This window comes from Colius striatus, chromosome 6 (genome assembly GCF_028858725.1).
Source record: "Colius striatus isolate bColStr4 chromosome 6, bColStr4.1.hap1, whole genome shotgun sequence".
Taxonomy (NCBI): domain Eukaryota; kingdom Metazoa; phylum Chordata; class Aves; order Coliiformes; family Coliidae; genus Colius; species Colius striatus.
In genome coordinates this window covers 37,800,769-37,820,599 of record NC_084764.1, presented here as the reverse complement: position 1 = coordinate 37,820,599, position 19,831 = coordinate 37,800,769, and the positions used below count along the sequence as shown (strand labels likewise).

The 19,831-nt window shown below is 51.6% G+C and overlaps 1 protein-coding gene across 1 annotated transcript in view; it reads right to left on the bottom strand.

The window, feature by feature from the left end:
• Positions 1-19,831, bottom strand: part of DAAM1 (dishevelled associated activator of morphogenesis 1) — a 100,631-nt gene that overhangs the window by 3,350 nt on the left and 77,450 nt on the right. Inside the window, exons 17-25 of the mRNA XM_061998246.1 lie at positions 15,861-15,964; positions 10,617-10,701; positions 9,738-9,844; positions 7,981-8,069; positions 7,615-7,783; positions 6,782-6,889; positions 3,936-3,996; positions 3,153-3,284; positions 377-547 (exon numbers count right to left, since the gene is read on the bottom strand). Of these exons, the coding sequence (XP_061854230.1) occupies positions 377-547; positions 3,153-3,284; positions 3,936-3,996; positions 6,782-6,889; positions 7,615-7,783; positions 7,981-8,069; positions 9,738-9,844; positions 10,617-10,701; positions 15,861-15,964 (1,026 nt within the window). The remainder of the gene's footprint in view (positions 1-376; positions 548-3,152; positions 3,285-3,935; positions 3,997-6,781; positions 6,890-7,614; positions 7,784-7,980; positions 8,070-9,737; positions 9,845-10,616; positions 10,702-15,860; positions 15,965-19,831) is intronic.

Here is a 19,831-nt window from a genome sequence, read left to right as displayed (position 1 = left end):
TGCTCTGGCAGGGGGTAGGGCTGGATGATCTTTCGAGATCCCTTCCGACCCTTAAAATTCTGTGATGCTGTGAGTTCCCCACCCCAGTGCTTAGCACATGAGATCCGGGCAGGGTTACGGATACAATCCGTGGGCTGAGGCCCACGGTACAATGGCTGCTACTGGTGGGCCACAGCAGCCCACAGGCAGCACCAGCTACGCTGCATGTTTTAGCTCCAGGATCTCACCAACCTAAAGGTTATTAGTTAACTGAACACTCAACAGTGGAAAGCCAGTGCGTCTATGAGCACAGAAGCTCCTTGCCCAGTCAGTGTTCCCCGTGCCATCGTGGCCACCACGGTTGCCACTCCCAGGTGTCCCAGGAGTGCCCGCTCACCTGTGCCTCCATGCGTGCCCGGCGCTCCTCTTCCTCCTTCCTCCTCCTCATGTTCTCGTTCTCCTGCTTGGCCTCAGTCACAGCTTGAAGGAACTGGTCGAAGATGCCAAAGAACTCATCAGGCTGCATTTTGTCCACGTCCTCTCCAAAGTGCTTCACAGCCTTGGCAAACTGGGAGAGAGGAGACAGAAGTCTGTCAGTCTTGGAGATACTCACAGCGCCTACAAAACCCTCTGTGGGTTTTGACCTGATGGAGAGAAAGAAAATGCTTCCAGTGGAGATCAGGGCTCTGCTTCATCAAGCCTTGACTTAAACATGAAAGAAATCATCTGATGTTTTACCTGCTGCTGTGTGAGAGCCCATCTGGATCGCTCCCGAGCCCCCTCTCCCTTTCTCGCCTCTGTCACTTCTGAGCCTCCCCCCACCCCAGCTCCACTTCATTAACTGAGCAGCAGTAAAAGCAAGGAAGCGAAATATTGCGGGACCGAAGACTGAAGACATAAAACTAATAGTAAACGCAGCAGGAGAAGGGAAACTCGCACTTTCAAGTTTTCCTTTGAAGTATTTTTGGGGTATTATTTATCATTGCCACATGCTCTGCTATTGAAACCAAATGTGTTGGTGAAACTTGTCCAAGCTGTCTGTGCCCGGGCGCAGCCCCGCTCAGGGAAACGGGGAGCTTTCCTGCCTGTCGTGCTGCTTGCACGCCATTCATGGAAGGGAGGCGAATGAGGCTGCAGCAAAGGTCAGGACAGGACATGCACGGTCTGCTGATGTGTCCCAGTCCCCAAGGAACCTGGGAGTTGTCCTCGGGACTGACAGCCTTTGTTCTCACTTCCAGGTTGAAGGAGACTCTTTGTGAGCTGAAAGGTTTGTTAAACTTGCGATGGCGCTTTCTGGAGATAAGCACGCTTAAAAGAGAGGAGAAACCAAAGCAAAGCACAAACAGATTTATTAGTTGCTTTGATTTTGGTGGGTAGACCGAGAGCAACATTTTCAAAGCCTGCCTCTGTGATTTAGTTTTATTTGCAAGGGTGCCCCAGGCTCTTCAAAAGACGTTGAGGGCATTTTTATTTCTTTGTTTACTTAAGGGGCTTAGCACTTCAAGACGCAGGGAGGAACCTGAGAGGTGCCACTATGTAAGTCTAAATAATTGAGGTGATTTTTGTGGATTTGCATCAAGATATTTAAATCCTCTGCCATGTTACAGGGAGTTCTGGTGCGGGAGGAAAGGACAAAAACACGATCCTCGCAGGACATAAAGGTTATGAAAGAATGACGCTTCTGCTTTACAAAGAGGGAGCAGAGAGACAGTTTGAAACTGGATGTGTGTTCAAACAGCCTACCTAATGCAACAACCATGTTGCTGCAGTGGACTTTGCTGGGTGCTCGGGACCATGACCAGACCTCTCCCACCAGATCCAGCCATGTCAGGAGAAGACAATAGTTTGCAGAGTACTTGTCACCATCTGCACAGCCCTGAGATCTGTTGGGTTACTGTCAACAGTTTAAAAGGGTGGCCTGGGTTAGCCACAGCCTCAGGAAGGCAATGGCCAGTCATGCTGCCCAGGCACGGTCTGAAGGACAGTGCCAGTTAGACACTGGTACCAGCCAGGAGGTGCTGACACCAGTGACTTCTGTCTCTGGAGAGGGAGCTCATGCAGTGGGACAAGGGTGGGACTTCTGCAACAGCCTGTGCTGGACTATCTCCCTGCCACTTCAATCAAGATGAAGGCTAAGCTAGTGAGGATATACTGGAGGACTGTTCTTGGAGGAAATGGAAACCAGCTGTGTGCCCCTTGGCTGAAAGAGGGGAAGCAAAAGGTGCTTTGGGAATCACAGATGTTGGCTGACGGCCACTCCTTTGCCGTGATTTAAACCATCCTGGTAGGGAGAAAGGGACAACATGGCAAGATGCCATTGTACGTGTCTGCAAAGCACTCACCAGGGCATTATTCTGGGGAAGGTGAACTTTTAAGTAGTGTCTCTAACCAGGTGTGAAGGGGTCCATGAATCATGTCACTAAGCTCCTCTCCCTCTTCTCTGGAGAGAAGAGATGGGCAGGTCCCAAGTTACAGATCAGATGTCATTCTGCCCCATGGTGGGGTCACTCAGGCAGCCTGGGCTGTCTCTGATATCAGCCTCTGGGTGACCTCATGTCCAACCTGAAGACCTGGTTGCAACAACACCAGACAGAACAGCCTCCTTTCTTACCACTTTCAGCCTTCATTGGCCAAGACGCCTGAGCTGCCACACTCCTAACTCTAAAGCCACCAAAACTGGAACATTTCCATTTGAAGACACGGAAAGCAAAGCAAGCCCTTTAGGCTTGACAGAAAGCTCTTCACCAAAACTCAGATCCTCACAAATTACATGTCATCTCCTGCCACATCTCATGTCATGTTCCTGACACAACTCTCCCATGCCTAACTCCTGCCTTGCACTTCCACTATCACGGCTTTCTACAGCACATCTTGGATCTGCTGGCCTGATCTGCGATCCCCTGGACTTTTGGGTTGTGTGTGCAGCATGAGAAAGGCCTTAGGGACAGACAGGGATGTACCCACTCACTCACTTCCAAACAAGGTATGAAAAGCAGCCCAGTACCTTTCTCATGTCAGGGTCTCAGCAGGACACTCGTACGATTTTGTGGGGGAAGCATCTGAGATGTTAACATACAGCACGTGCTTTGGGAAGGACAAGACTCCCCCTGCTACCTTGGCTGGAGGAAAGGCTGAAGTGCTACCCAGGTCTGAAGGATGCTTGGTGACCTTACCAGCTCTTTTGCTTCCATCAGAAGATCTTCCACATCTGAAAAGCTGAAGCTGGCTAACGTGATGAACTGGCTGACCACAGACACAAACTTGTCACCTGTTTGCTGAACCTGAGACTTCTGGAAGTCCAGCTCCTTTGGGGGAATAAAAAAAGAGAAGCAAAAATCAAATGTGGTCAGGCCCTGGCTGATGAGGGACAGAGATACTTCCCGTGGTGCTGATGGGTTTGTGCCTGCAGCAGTGGCACGGGTGCCTGCTGCACCACCACTGCTGCTCCCTCCTGCCACGTGGGAGACCACAGGTTACCCCCTTTTACAAGATCAGTACAATTTTAAGGCCAAATCCTGCAGGAAAGGTCATGGAAGCAGCTTCATACAGCAAGACAGTGGAGTCCTTTGGGACACCTCCCCTGCTTCATCATAACTCCATCCAGGCTGCAGGAGCTCTCCCAACCTGAGCCCCAGCCCTCAATGTTTCTACAGCCAAAGGGAGAGCCTTTGCACCTCACAGGTGCTGCCCTCCACAAGCACCACCATGAGCCTTACTCAGCCTCCCTTGGCCTATTAGATAAACATCACACACGTGCCTAACCACACACAGCAACTCTGGTGCCAAAACAGCCCTCAGAGGAGAAGTGCATGTGCAGGGCAGGAAGGAAAGACAGAGGATCTCCAGGATGTGAGATAAAAGCAGCTTTGCTGGGAGCTCCTCTGCCTTCCTCCCTAAGGAGGGATGCATGGTGCTCAGAGTCAGGCTGGGCTAGATTCGATTTAAATCGTACTTACAGTCTCCACCGCTCTCAGGCCGCTCCTCAGAGTGTTTATTTCTTTCTCCAGCTCGGTCATGCTGTTGGAAATGGCAGGATGTTAGTTTTCAGCCTTCTCCAGCACATTCTACAGCTCTCTGACCAACCTGACTGTGTTTTCCTACTGACAAGGCCCGGGTGCTGCAGACGTTGTCTCCTCTTTGCCGAGCTGTGTGTCTCCATCAGCAAATTGGGGCTGACAGCCTTGAAGCCAGGACAGCTGCCTATCTCAAAGTGGCTGCAGTTGCTTGTATTAAAGCAAAGTACTTTCCTGTATTTTCAATCAAGGGGGCTGGGCAGGCTCAGCAAGCTCAGCAGCCTCCAGACCTCTCCATGCCAAAGGAGAGCTCAGGAGAGGGTTTTGCTGGGCATGGATTTCCCTTCCCCTCACAAGGGTAAGCGGAAGGTTGGTTGTTGTCCCAGTGCACGGCAGAGAGTTTTTCAGGGTACCATGCAAAGCATCTTTCTGAGCACCAAGGCTTTCATAAAGGGAGACAATCCAAATATAGAGAAGCAAAAATAAATCATCATGTCTGGCGCTTGCTTTGTTTACACAAGGCTCAAGCCCCTGATGAGCTTTGAGTTCAAGTGCTTATGGGTTTCTACCACTACATCTGAGGGGAAGCTTTCTCACAAAGACTCAATGACCACAGGCTTGACATCTTTCCAGGGGTGTCTGTCTTAGGGTTGAGGTCGCTGGAAACAGTGATGTTGGGTCATGGGGCAAGCATTCCTGGCAGGTTTAGTCTGGGAAAATGCAGCTCAGGGAGCCCTGTGTTCCAGCAGCTCATTACTGGTGGTGGGATTGACAGAGGCAACAATTCTGCTTCACAGCTGCAGGGTTGGAAGGAATTTAGGGTTTTTCAGAGCTTCAGAAACTTTTTGGTTTCACTCTACATTGGACCAAACCCAAACGTTACATATAGTGTCCAGTTTACAGCAAAATGATAAACTTCAGGGGGAAAAAAACCCCTCCTCTATGCTTTCCCATCCGTGTATCTGTACAACAGCTGCAGATAGAAGGGAATCACAAGATCACAGAATGGGGAGGATTGGAAGGGACCTCTAGAGCTCATCCAGTCTGACCTCCTGCTAAAGCAGGTTCCCCTCGATCACATCACGCAGGAACGTGTCCAGGCAGGTGTGGAAACCTCTAGAGAAGGAGCCTCCACACCCTCCCTGGGCAGCCTGTGCCAGGGCTCCCTCACCTCAACAGTGAAATAGTTTATTCTTCCATTTAAGTGGAACTATTTGTGTTCCAGCTTTTGTCCATTACCCCTTGTCCTGTTGCCGGATCCAACAGAAAAAAGTGTCACCCCATCCTCCTGACACTCATCCTTTAGGTACTTGTAAGTGATGATGAGGTTCCCCCTCAGCCTTCTCTTCTCCAGGCTGAATAGCCCCAGGTCCCACAGCCTTTCCTCATAGGAAAGATGTTCCAGTCCCCTGATCATCTTGGTAGCCCTGTCCAGCTCTGCACTGGCCTCTCTCCAGAAGTTACCTCCAGAGCAGTTCCCTGTCTCTCCTGAGCTGGGGAGCCCATGCCTGGAAGCAGGACTCCAAAGACAGGAGCCTCCCAGCACGCAGCGTGCCCGGCTCAGCCGTGCCCCAGCCGAGGCCTACGAGCACGGCTGCTCCTCACACACCGGGGTTGGTCTCCTCACACACCGGGGTTGGTCTCCTCACACACCAGGGTTGGTCTCCTCACTCCGTTTGACCCCAATGGCTGACAAACATTTTACATTTTAAATGTGTGGATGCTTTATTTGTATGTGGAAAAGCCACTACAGCTATGGGAACACTCTGAAACTTGAAAGACCCTTGAGCTGCCATAAACTCTGTGTTATTTATCATCTTTTTTCCTACAAAGGAGCAGTTTCAGGCCCTTTTCATGTCCTTGGCTACTATGAATGCATGAGGGTGTGGAGGCTCCTTCTCAGAAGGTTTCCAAGCCCGCCTGGACATGTTCCTGTGCCCCCCGATCGAGGGGAGCCTGCTTTAGCAGGGAGTTGGACTGGATGAGCTCTAGAGGCCCCTTCCCATCCCCCTCATTCTGTGATCCTGTGATTCTGTGCAGGAACACGTGACCTTTGCTGCTCAGGACCTTAGAGCAGCAATGCCCGTAAGCTCCCGCTGAACTCTAAAACCAAAACAGAGCCTCATTATTTCAGGGGGATTTCAGCAATGTACTTGAGGGCTTTGCAGCACAACAGATTCCTCCTGCACTTAGAAGTTCTGTGTGTGTTTAAGGGCTTTGCTGAACACAGGTAACCCCCAGCAAAGATGTGGCAGCAGCCTGCTGTGAACAGGTCACCGGCAGGCGGGCGAGACTTAAGAGCTCGTTGCAGACACCAGAAGCTCTACTTTGGTGTCGAAATGAGGGTCAGGCAGGACCCGGAGGCAGGTGATCCCCTTGCACCCCTGCCTGGTCCTGCCCCTGCTGCAGGCGAATCCTCCCTGCTAGGCACAGATAAACAGCTGCCCTTTATCTGCAGCCACACTGGGACTGCTTCCTCCCAGATTACTTAACTTCCCATTAGAAATTAATTAAATGCTTCTGCGGTGAGATAACGGCAGGAAACGGCTGCTCCAAGCAGCTCTCCTCCCTCTCAGTCAGTCAGAGCGCGAGGGCTGAGATTTAAAGCCACCAGGTTTGCTCCTGCCTTGGGGTTGCTCTCTGGCCAGCGTGGCCATGGCACAGGGCCCAGCCTGGTGGAGAGCATCTGCCCAGGAGCTTGAGCAGGGCGGGTGACACGGAAAGGCAGGCTGAAGCTCGGGGAGAGGTGCTCCCAGTGCTCCCCAAGCACCACCTAAACCCCTGCTTACTTGACTTTGGCTGCCTGCGGGATGTCTCGCAGCTCCTCGTGCAGGCGGAGGACTTTGGGATACTTCTTTTCAACGATAGTGATGAGATAGTGCAGAAGGGTGATGTTCCTAGGAGAGAGGAGCAGTGAGGTCAGCCCTGCAGTACACTGGGAAGCTGAGAGCTCAATCAAATCCCCTGGTTAAATCCCAACCCTGGTCATGAGCTGTTTGGGGACTTCTGCAAGGATGATGCTCACCGCTTGTCAGGGAACATGTGATGGGTCTGTGCCATGCACAGCCACAGCACAGAGCAGCCTGGTCCCTGCAAGCATGGGCTCTCCATAGGAGGGACCCAGGGGAGATGACTGGAGCATCACCGTTTCTGTCCTCCGTTGTCTTTCACAATGGATGAGACCAGGCAAAGTTTGCGACCTCACACCTGCTCTTGCTCTGTGCACAGAGCTCAGAAGGCAGGGCAAACCAGGCAATGGCTGTGGCAGCTTGGGGGCCTGCAGAGGGGGTTCCCATGCAGAGGAATCCCCTGGGACCTCTCCTCTGGACACAGTGCCACAGCACAATGGCTCTTGGCTTCTCAAAAGGGGAAAAAGTGTCTGGAGGACAATCCTCCTAATCAACCTCGGCCACTGGAAAGAAACCCTCCATCAATCCCAGTGCTGATCTGCAGCTTGGCTTCCCCAAAACACATTCTGTTCCAAAAATGGACATTTGCATCGTCAGAGGGAGGGGACTGCCCCCACCTACCCATGTCCCAGAGGCAACACTAATGATCCCCCAGATCCCTGGAAGGCTGGGGGCCACAGACACTACTGAGGACGGAGGCAGGGGCTGCTCACTTGTCAATGCTGGACTTGGTGTCCGCGATCTTGTTGAGGCTGGAGATCTTAAACCCAAAGGCGTTGCCCCTCTGGCCTTTGTTCATGTAGTTGCCGAAGGCCAAGACCACCTCCAGCAGCTGCTGGAGGCTGCTGCTCTGCAGCACCGCCTTGGAGCCGGCGCGGATCGCTGAAAGCAGAGAGGAGTGGGGCATTATCCCCTGCCCTGACACGGCCCCTGCAGCGACTCGTTCAGTGCCCTCATGGCCACCAGCTGCCACCCTTCCCCCTCATCCCTGCAACCTCCCCAGAGGGATGTTTTTCCTAAGAACGTTCTCTGTGCCAGCACCGAGTGCTCCAGTGACCCCAGCAGGTCCAGTCACTTGCCTTCCACCTTGGGTTTGACTTCTGCAACTCTCTCTGCAAACTTCTTCTTGAAGTAGAGCGACTGAAGCCTTTGCTGATAATGGTTTATCCTGGAAAAAAAGCCCCAAAAACCAGAGGTGCAGGTTAAGCTTTGCTTGCTCCAGGCAGAGCTGTTTGCAGCTGTGCTTATAAAGCTCATTTGAGCCACAGTGACTAAAAAATAATGACCACATTTCTCCCTGAAACTATCCTGGGATGGGAAAAAAGGACACTACAGCTGTCTTGGGTTGGATCCAGGTGGGCTCTTCAGCACGTGCTTAAGCTTATCCTTAACTCAGCAGGTTTGACAAGTGCATTTTTACACCCTATTGCTACGAACAAACAGTTAATTTGCCACCACTCCTTAGCGAAGATGCTCATGAGGTCTGGGCTCCCAAGGGCTTTGTGATGAGCTGAGGCTAGACACAGGAACACCAACTACCAGCACTAAAAAAAACCAGACCTTCAGATCCTCAGGATGATGGCCTGAGCTGGAAAGTCATCAAAACAATCCAATCCAGTCCTTCCCTGGGAAAATTAGGGGTGGCTCTGCTCATGTCAGCTGTGTTTAGGCTAAACAAGATCTCACTTGTAGGCAAATGGCAGACCAAAGACCCACGGGAGACGTGCTCACAGACACGGCCATGGGCTACGCTGCCATCGTACTAATCAGAGGTGACAAAGACATCCCACTCACTTACAGACCACAGGGCAAATTAAAAAGCCCTGCTGCAAATCAAGGAAAGCATTTCCATTGGCATGTTGTGCTTTCCAAAAGATGGAAACAAGGGAGCAATGCTTAGGCAAGAGACTGTGAAGAAGAAAGGGGACCTGGGACTGGAAAACGAATTCTGATCATCTTCCAGCCCCAAGGGTTCAGGTCTGAACTTCCTGGCTCTGTCCTGCTGCCTTTGATGCTCGTGGGTGCATTCCTCAGGGAGGATGGGAGCATTTCTAGTTTGGATCCCCCAGTATAATCTCAGATTGTAACACTCACTGACTTTGCAAACGAGGGGCTTGCTTCAAGTTCAGCTAAGAAATTCAATTTGCTCAATACTCAGTTTGATTTAAATAAGGAGCTTCAAGATTTTAAACCAGCACCTCTAGAGGATGTGCATGCAAAAGATAAGGTTATTCATCCCTGAAGACTCCCTAAGCCTTAATGATTGCTACCAGGGGCAGGATGAAACGACATTTCCTTTCCTCCGAAGCCCCAGGGATGAGTCAGTTGTTCCTAAAGTGAGGAGTGGGACTAATCTACACAGCAGGACAAAATTTACATCTACCAGTCCTGAGCATTCATTAGGATGTGTTTGTGTGAAAGGGAAAGAAGCACTGTGTTACCATTCAGACACCAGTTCCCACCTGGGCCACGACACAGGTGGTGCAGTCTTGCACTGAGTTGTGCCAGACTGAGCTTTCCTCCCCTAAGCAATAGTGGAAATGCATTGGGACATCCATCCCCTGTGAAGCAAACACCTCTCTGCAGAGGGTCTATCACCCCATCCCTCTCCTCCCTGCTCCATCTAGCTGCTTGTCTGGGAGGCACAACCCTGATTTTAGGAGCATAGCCTCACAAGTGATGCTTAGGGGTGGGAGCACCTCACTTTAGCCCACTTAGTCATTGTTGTGAAAAACAGCAAGCAGGGCCTATTTGGCAATCAGGTTCCATCAAACAGCCACCTCACAACCAGCCCATGCAGCTACTGGCCAAAACTTTTGTCTCCTGGGCCACCAACCTGCTCATTTCGAAGAGGAACCGGTCAGCCTTGGCCATACGGTCCAGCTCGTGCTTATGCTCTTCCAGTAGGTCAATGTCCCCCTTTTCAGGAACAAACTTCAGGAGCTAAACAAGAGAAAGCACATTGGTGGACATGAGGTCCTTGCACAGGTCTTCAGGAGCTGAACAGTGATTGATTGGCTTGAATCTACTACCTGTTCAGCATGTACAGACAGTGACCCCGAGGCAACTGTGAAATAAGTGTTATTGCTGTCCCTGTGACCTTCCTCCCATTACCCCATCACATCAGTGTCTCTTGCTTCTGCCCTGCCACCATTCTGGTTTTACAAGATGTACTATGTCTGCTCCAAGGAGGTTTCAACATCAGCTCTGCCAGAGGAGATGTCAGGGACTCTCATTTGCTGCAACTCCACCTGTCTGTAGATGGAAATATTGTGCAACGAGTCGTCTCAGGCCTCTGCTGAAAGTGCCATTACCAGCTCAGCTTTAAGGACAGCTCAATAATACCGTTCCAAAGGGATTCGGGAGGGATGGGAGGGTGAAAAGTAGGATTACCTTTTTGCACAAACACTGAACAAGCTTTCAAAAATAACCCCCATACCAAGCATAGACTTTAAGCCACAGCCACGAACTGGGCAAGTGGCTCAGCCTGGGGTTCCCAGGGCAGACACCGGTACAGGTATGGCACGTGGAGGCCACGCTGCTCCCAGCGCTGACATTTATGACCGAGCTGCTTTCCTGCTCATGGAGGTGATTATTCAACATACAACTGGTAAATAATTTGGGGCCCCAACACACTTCTCAAAGTCCGGAGTGCTGTGCACAGCATGGTCTCACCAGGAAGCAACCGTGGGGGAGCATGAGACACCTCACTCACCTGCTCCAACATGTCTTTCGGGAGGTCCTCCTGCTCATCCATCGTCAAAATCGCTCGTTTGATCTCCTCGTTGGAGAGTTTCAGCCTGGGAGGTGGAAGGGGAGGAGAGTTATTCCCAGCCCAGCCATCAGGCAAGGTTCAGCAGCCTTTATTCATGCAGCAGCATCACAGATGGCACTCCACAGAGTGCTATGTAAAAGGATGTCTGAGAAACGCGGTAGGATCGTGCCCAGCATAGAGCAGCCCCGGCCCCGCTGCCAATGGGGATAAAACCTCACCAGCTGGGTCCCTCTCCCCACACTGCAGGCCCCTATTTCATAGTATTTTCTGTATTATGCATGTATTAAAAAGATCTAATTTGTCTCTGCATGTCTTGCCCACAGCAATGCTGCTCCTGCAGTGACAGCATCCCTGAGGACCGCGGGGACTGCACAGCTCAGCCTCAGCTCAACAGCACAGCTCAGCACTCACTGCTCCTGAACCCATTGCCACAGCCCCTAAAGTTGGTAAAATTGGCCAATTTCTGCTGTTTTCATTGGATTTGGATGTTGCCTCCCCTACCTCTCCCAGCTGCCTTTGGTTGGAGTCCCCATCCCTGGAAATATTTAAAAGACACATAGCTGAGGTGCTGAGGGCCATAGGTTAGTGGTGGGTTGGGCAGTGTGAGGGGAGGGGTTGGTCTCAACGATCTTAAAGGTCTTTTCCAACCAAAATGGTTCTATGATTCTCCCTCTAGGAAGAAAGAGAAAGAAATCCAGAATCTGGGGAAATGGATGCTCAGCATTCCAGGAAATCCATCAAGGTTTTTTTGAGGGGCAGGGATTCGGTGTGCTTTGAAGTGTAACAGGCTGGAAATCAGCCTCCTTTCTACCTTTTTCTTCCTCCACTTCATGTGACAGGAATTGAAGATGCAGCCTCGAATTGGAGATTTGTTGAACTACAGATCATTGTACTACAGCCAGCAACAATGGGCTGGGCTTCCCCCAGCAGCCTGCACCAAGCTGAGGCAACAGATAGGCATAAAGATGCCCTCAGCTTTTCCTGGGCTATAAAAGCCATTAATTATAGCTTAACAGGTCTCAGCGCTCCCTGTGACTGCTCCCTGCAGTGACTTTGATTGCAAAACTACACATATTTTTCTCCACAATCTAAATGCAAAGGAGGGAAAGCCCAGAAACTCCTGCACCTCTGTCTGCCAATACCCGCTGCCTTGCCCAGTGTGCAGAGGTGGTTAAAGCCATTGCAATAGATATAGTTTAAAAAAATCCTTAAATCCCCCATTCTTGCATGCAGGGCAAAGTCACACCAGTGGAATAGACCTGTTGGTGGGCTTTAAGGAAACCCACTGCCCTGGTCTCAGTGATCAGTGCTGCCAAGGGATGCTGAAACACTGGATGTGACCCAAAGGAATGAGCTGAAAGCAGAAACCCATCCAGTGGAAGGATGTGAGACCTTGTGTCAACCTGACCAGCAGGCCAAAAACATCGAGAGCTGCTGATCGCTCCAAGTGAAATGAGAAGGGTATTTTTCATGCTGACAGCAGACTGAGACTGTAGAGCTTTCTTTTTGAAGATGAAGCTGAAGCAGACAGGGTGATGGTTTCTAAGACCACAGTAGCAAGAGCTTGCTTTAGCTTGAAGTCTTTTGTTCAAGACCTGAAGTGAAGGATTAACTTTACTGAGGCTGGTGGATTTTACACACCTGACAAGTAAATATTTGTTCCTTAAGAGCTCATGTTCCTTGTCCCGTACCCAGTCCTCTCCCAGCTCCTGCTCAAGGGAGCTGCCCAAGAAGGAGTTTGTTAAAGGAGTGAGTTTAAATCTCACCTCAGGCAATGGAGGAAACACAAAGGTTGCACTGAGCAACTGTTAGGGTTGCCCTACAAAGAGCAAACCCAAGACCTATGGCAAATGTCCCCTCTGATGTTTGCAGTGATGAGTGACATCCTACCTGCCCTGTATAAGGGCAGTGTCAGGGATGGACATGACTTGAGGTGGGATATAAGGCTGCAGAACTCCTTGTACACCCAAGCAGTGACATGAGAGCTCAGACAGCTAACAAATATTACATCCATTCCCACCCTAGTGAAAAGCAGAAAATGGCTGTGTCTGGACACTTGTGAGACCCCTGGGAGGCAAAAATGCTCCTGGGAGAAGGGGGTGGGTAAGCAGCTACCCCTCATCCAAAGTCAAAACGAACACCTAAAGGGCAAACTTTCCAGATATTGTCTGCAGGAGGGTGGTGAAAGACGAGGGTGACTTTTGTAAGCCCTGCTCATTAAAAGCAAAGTCAGTAACAGCTTTGGGAAAACGAAAAAAAAAAAGAGGCTGAAACAACTTTTCTCAGGAATCACCAAAGTCCAGTGCCAAGAACAAGAGCCTTGCCCCGGCATCGGCAGAGTGCAAGCGCAGGGCGCCAGAAGAAAACAGCTTCTCAGACAATTTGATGGGAAAGGGGCCAGTGAAAGCTAGAAGCTTATCTATAACCACAGTAATGATCCGTGTTGGCAGCAGCTGCCGAACGCGGCCCGTCTGAGACGAAGGGGGTCACGGGACTCGCTGTCAGAAGGACTTAGAGGCGGCAGCCCGGGGATGTGAAGTGACAGCTCGTCAGCCCGACAAGCACAGCCACGCTCTGTGTGGCTTTTGTCGAGTCCCATCGAGGACGTCAGAAAGTGTGAGGGGGGGGAAAGACTCGATTCTGCTGGGAAAGGGACGGGCCTTCTTGAAAAGCCACATTCATCCGAGCAAAAGGACGCTCCACGTCACCTCGGTGGCGAGAGGAATGAGCCGAGGCGGCCGCGCCAGCTCGGGCCAGGGCTGGGTGTGCGTCCCGCAGAACGCAGCGCTGAACACACACACACGGGGACAGCGAGAGCAAAAGAGAAGACAAGGGCAGGTTCATGGGGGAAGATCTGGCAATGCAAAGCCTTCCCTGAAAAAATAAAACCATCGGAAGAAAAAAAGCAAGTGTTAAAAATACTCTGTGCTGCGTTACAAGCCGGAGGGAAATCTAGTGATCTCACCCCACAGTAATTTCTCCCAAAGCAAGGGAAACGGGCTACAAAATAAATCTACAGAGAGAGATAAAGTATCTCACTGGCTGTAATCTTTCCACGCTGCAAGCCAGACAATGCCTGGTGAGCTTACAAACGTCTGGGCTAAATCAGGGGCCAAGCCTGCGGGTCCTTTCGCGTGTGAAAGTCTGCTCGGCCCTGCAGTGGCCATACGAGCGAGGTGCGAGAGAAGACCTTTCCAGCACTGGGACCAGGCACCTCTGCTCTGCCCTGCTTAGGGATGGGTAGCTGGGGATGAATGAGATGGGTTTGGCCAGGGTCACATGGAGTCTACTGTGGAAGTAAGGAATGAACCTGAGGCAACCAGCAGCATGCTTGGGCTTCATCCTGACACTGCCCTTCCTTTTGGTTGCTTGGCATCAAGAGTAAATTGCCCAAAGGGATTCTAGGGAGAGAAACTCGATTGTGATCCCTTGCAGAAATGGGGAAAGAAGCAGATTTGGTGGCTGCTGCTGCAACACTAGAGAAATCCCCTGCTTGGCTGGTCCCTCCAGCTGAGTGGCCCCGGGAGCACTATGGGATGAACCCTAAAGCACCTCCAAAATAGCACAAGGCAATGCACTCCCAGAGCAGGTCTGATCCCACTCCTCCTCTGGGAAACAACCCAAAGGGAAGGGCAGACAGGCACCAGCCTCTCTGTCACCCTCTTTGTGGGATTAATTGCTGGTTACTCGTTTCCAGCCATTGCCTTCTTGGAATAGAATGGTTTGCTAGTGAGATGAAATGAAGACCTTTACCCAGTGAGATACACAAGATGGGCACTTGGGTAGCTCCCCTTCCCACAAAAGGGGCTATTTGTTTCCTTCATTTTCAAATACACACTCAAACCTCTGGCTGAATAACACCTAAATCTACTCTGACTTCGCTCAGCCTAAGCACGTGGGTGAACAGCCCAGCCAGTGCCCCAAATCTCATCACTTTACTTGCTAATAGCTGCATGCCATAGACAAATTCATTTGCCTGCTGCTCTCAACCCCACTTTCTTCAGCATGCTTTCTATCTGGCCTGCTAGTAAGAATGAAAATCCCCAGAAGCCACCCAGAGCAGAGACAGCCACAGACAGAGCGATCTTCCCACCGACGCTGCGGCACACGGCTCCCTGCATTCATCACTCCTGCTGCCCCTGGGGCTGTGCCACCTCTGGGAGAGCTTCAAGAAACACCACAGACCACAAGTTACACACCCAGAGGAGCTTTTTTTTTTCCAGGCATCAGCCTCTACATCCTTTCCAGGGAAGGAAACTAGCCAGGCTGCCCAGGCAGGGGGCTGGCTCTGCTGACCCCTGGTCTGGGTAAGCACAGAATGTGGGTGCCGTGCCCCAGCTGCCAGCGATGCTGCTCCATCCATCCCAGCTGGTCCTGGGTGGCACAAAAGCTTCTGCACCTCCAGGCAGCAGAGTGACTGTTTCTCAATGGAGCTATATTTTACTGCTGTTGGGATATTTATTTTCCCACGTGAGTCAGAAACAAGTGGCATTTGCTGCTGCTGTACGGGGTTTTTTTTCCCTAGTGGCTGCGCTGATGGTTGATCCTTTCAGACCACCATCGCCTGGCTTCTCCTTTTTCAGGAGTCAAGTTTTATTGGCACAGTTTATCTTGACAAAAAAAAAGGCCCTTTTTATCCTCTTGGCAGCGAGCCTGGGATTAAATTGCTGGTAGCAGTGGTGAGCCTGGCTGGCGAGGGGCATGCGGGAGGCTGTCATCCCAGCAGGGCTGGGCAGCTCCAAGTGGGAGACAACCCTTCCCCAAAATCCAGATGTGGCACAGGACACCCATGTGGGCAGCCATGATGCTGCTGCTCCCCAACACCCAAGGCCTTCCCCAGCCTAACAGAGAACCTCTTCAGCCACCATCCACAGTCAAACATAAACCCAAGCTGAGGAGGAGAAGCAGCGAAATCAACCCCCCTCCCATCTCCTACAAGACTCGCTGGGTACCCCTCTGGGGCTTTCCAAGGACACTGAATTGCCAGGTAAGGGGTTGCTGGCATCTCCTCCTCATGCCACCTCACCATGGACAGTGTAAGGCTATAGCTGGGTTCAGGTGTCGCTGGCTCTCCTCATGTGCTATCATTAAACCCTCCCCGGGGATGAGGAGCACCCCCCAGCCCAGGGCAGGGTATCAAGCATCCCCAACACTCCCCAGAGGGCAACAAGGTGTTAACTGTACCTGGAGAGCAGGATATTGCAATTCTGAGCTCTCCGGCCATCTATGACTGAAAGCTCCTTGACTTTATGCCTGGAACTCAAGGTGTCATCGATGGCATCTTCCTTCTACAGAAAAAAATAATAAGGAAAGAATAAAAAAGCAAGCCTGGAGAAAAGTCATGGAGAAGCACAGACATTTAGCACTCTCAGCACACGGCAGTGTGATGCACAGTGGGCCCTCAGCAATCAGGGCTGTCACCGCAGGGTACAGGTAAAACCCATCGCCTGTAAGTGAGAAACAGTAATTTCATAAACCAGCCTGGCTTTGAAGCCACTGGTCAGAAGTGTAAATATTTTCTCAGACAGGGAGGATTTTAAAATGTGCAAACACGCAGGCGCTGGTGAATAAATAAAGCTGAGCTTTCCAGCACATGTATTTGTGATACTTCGTTAATCCTCGCACGGAATCCCTCATCACGGCGTGTTGCACACACTCAGCAGCACTCTTGTTCCTCAGCCTGGCTTCCAAGGTCTGCACTCACCCTTCACACACCAAGCCTCCTTTGGAAGCCTACCAATACAAGCTACCAGACCTGCAAATGTGCAGCATTTGCTGCTCCTTCAGGCAAATTCTCCCCGAAGAAGGGATCTGAAAGCAGGAGTTGGTGTGGAATAAGCACCTACAGCAGCTTAAATAGCACTACGTTCAAGTGAGTGCATTTGAGGTGCATTAAGAGTATGGGGAAGCAGGTTAAGGGAGGTTCTCCCACCTCTCTACTCTGCCCTGGTGAGGCCTCATCTGGAGTCCTGTGTCCAGTTCTGGGCTGGCCAGCTCAAAAGGGACAGGGAACTGCTGGAGAGAGGCCAATGCAGGGCTACTAAGATGATCAGGGGATTGGAACATCTCTCTGAGGAGGAAAGGCTGTGGGACCTGGGACTGTTCAGCCTGGAGAAGAGAAGGCTGAGGGAGGTCCTTAGCAACACTTATGAATACCTAAAGGGCAGGTGTCAAGAGCATGGGGCCAGTCTTTTTTTTCTGTAGGACCCAGTGACAGGACAAGGGGTAACGGGCACAAGCTGGAACAGAAGATCCACTTGAACAGAAGGAAAAACTATTTCACATGTTCAGGTGAGGGAGCCCTGGCACAGGCTGCCCAGGGAGAGTGTGGAGGCTCCTTGGCAGGTTTCCAAACCCACTTGGACACGTATGTTCCTGTGTGACCTGATCGAGGGGAACCTGCTTCAGCTGAGGGTTGGACTGGATGAGCTCCGAGGTCCCTTCCCACCCTCACCATTCTGGGACTCTGAGTGACAACACACCAAATTGTGGTTGTGGGCAAATGGGCAGACCTATGTAACAGCAATCTTACAGGGTTGCCCAAGGGATTCAGGTTGCCCCTGGTTTTAATTCACCACGTTGCACGTTTCAGTAAGGTGAGTCAATTAAAACTGGCTATTCAATCCCTCTGGGAGGAACACGACCTGGAGCTGCAAGGTCCTGCGTGCTACAGATCTGCACTAAACGCCTGTGAGTGCAGAAGAGCTGGCACACAGCCACTGCACAGCTGAGAGTCACCACACAACTGCACACTTTTTTACTCTTTTGCTTGTTTGAACAAAACCAAGAAACCAGCTACAAGAAGTGGGAAGCTGCCCGGTCAGGCGGCGCAGAGTGAAGGCAGTGGCAAGTGAAGGAAGGTGAGGCTCAAGTCACCTACCATCAGGTGCCCCTCTCATGGGCCTTGCTGTTCTAACCATGATGAAACAGAACTACAACCTGCAGGTATGAGTTTAGTTACTTCCACAAATGTTCAGTTGTAGGAGCTTTTCTGTGTGAAGTCACATCTGAGAACTCAACCCCTGGCCTCAGACATTAGCTTTGACACCCAGCCAGACAGCAGACAAGGCAGCTTCTTCCTCACCAGCCCCCCTGCTCCTTGTGATGATGTGTGTACCTCTCTGATTTAAGCCCCTGCTTGCTGCAGGTGAACTCCCCGCAGCCCCACGTGCCCCCGGCCCCACGCTCGCCCTGCCCTCGTCGCTTACCTGTCTGCAGTTACCGTTCACAAAGAAGTCCTACAGCCATAGCAGAAAGCATGGAAAGAGGCAGTAAAAACACATGCAGGTCAGTGACCTCCGCAAAACCAAAATGGACTGAAGCAAGGACAAAGGGGAGGGTGCAACACGGGAAGCTTGGCAGCACAGGGAGGGTCTGCCAGCACCGAGAGGGAGATGGATGCACGTGGAAATGGGGTGAGGATTAAAGGATGTGCAGAAGGGGAGGGTTATGGGACAGGGACAGCTGGGTCTGTGATTGGACCAGACCAAGGAACAGGGTGAGGTGAGGTGAGGTGGGTTGGGAGGATGCTGGCCAAGCCCTGCCCCAGCTCCGTGTCACAGCTGGTGAGCACTGGCCCAAAGGCACAGCACTGCTCAGCCCAGCAAGAAAATTGCTAGTTTTTGCAAATCTGAGGGACTGAGATGGCAATGTGACTGCCAGGAAAAGCAGGGCTTGCAAGTGGAAATAACGAGGCTCATCCTGGAGCAAATCTGGCCGCAGCAAAGCTTTACCATTTGCCATGGTGACACGTCTCTCCTTCACTTCTCTGACAGGGACAGTACCCCTCCCCACCCCAGGCTTGGCAGCCTGGCCAAATGCCACCCTGATCCCCCACACTGGCACCACACTCTTCTGAAGTCTTGGCTCTCCAGACAGGCTCCTCACACCAGACTGGATGCACAGGCAGCAAAGCTGGCACCACACACGTGTGCACACACGCACACACACCCCCCACACGAAGGATTTCCATTCTCATCCTCTGGGCTGTATGTTGGGGACTATTTCTGTGCTTGGCTCAAGCAGCTCTGTGATGGGGAGGGAGATTTCAAAGGTGTATAAATGGTTGACTTTTTAAATTACTGGTTTTTATGTGAAGGGCAGGCAGTGAGTCAGGGGTCAGATGGGGCCAAATGCAGCTGGTTTACAGGGGCAGTTCCCTCCAGCTCCTCTGTGCAAGGATGACAGATGAGCTGATTACCTCCAAAACACAGCCCCATCACTGCTGCCTTTTTAAAAGAAATCTTGTTTCCCCTGACAGGCTGCCATGGCTGAAGCGGCCCAGGACCCACACAGGAGGATGGGAAAGGGCTCCATTAGATGCCACTGAACACCCAGGACTGAGGGACTAGCACCCACTGGGGGTTGAGCCACGCTAACTGCAAGTCCCATGGCTAAAAACCAGTGTGTCAGCCTTTCCTCGAGCCCACAGAAATGCTGTGGCCAAGAAGCAGAACCAGACGTGCCGTGAGGCAAAGAAGCACCAGGCAGAAAAGGAGTGACCAAGCTTTTCTTGGGCAGAGGGATGGCCCCATGGGGCATGGTGTGGGCACCCAGCACAGCCCAGCTCTTGTCTGGGCAGGAACACAGGAGAAAGAGCTGCCACAACCACCCCCAGAAGCAGGGCTGCAGCAGTGCCAGCACACCAGGGGCTTTGCAAGGAAAGGGGAACCTGCAGACATTGAGTAAGGCCAGTCAAGCTGCTGCTGTATTACAGGAAGGTTAGATGAAAAGCTACGAGATGAGGCTGTTGCAAAGGCAGAATTTAACTCCATGGGTTAAGGTTGAGGATTAGTGTTTCATAAAGCAACCTCTTCCCAGAAGGCTCCTTTGTAGGACAGGCACAAAGCACACCCACAAGCTGCAACGAGTATCTTCTTGTTTGTTTAACCAGTTCTTAATTAAGAAACTTTCCTTCCATCCCAGCACTCAGACCTGCCCCACGATGCCCAGATCTGCCTCACACCCCTGGAGAGGGGAAGGATGTGGTGGTCCTCCTGCAGTCTCTGCTGCCCCAAGACAGAGACGGCTCTCCATGCATTAAGGTAGAGAAGGGGCTCGTTACAAAACCTCTCCTTCTCTGCCTCAAACCACCCTCATCATTGCCCCTTTCCCACATGTGAGCTGTGATCAGCTTCTGCAGCAGGATGCTGTTG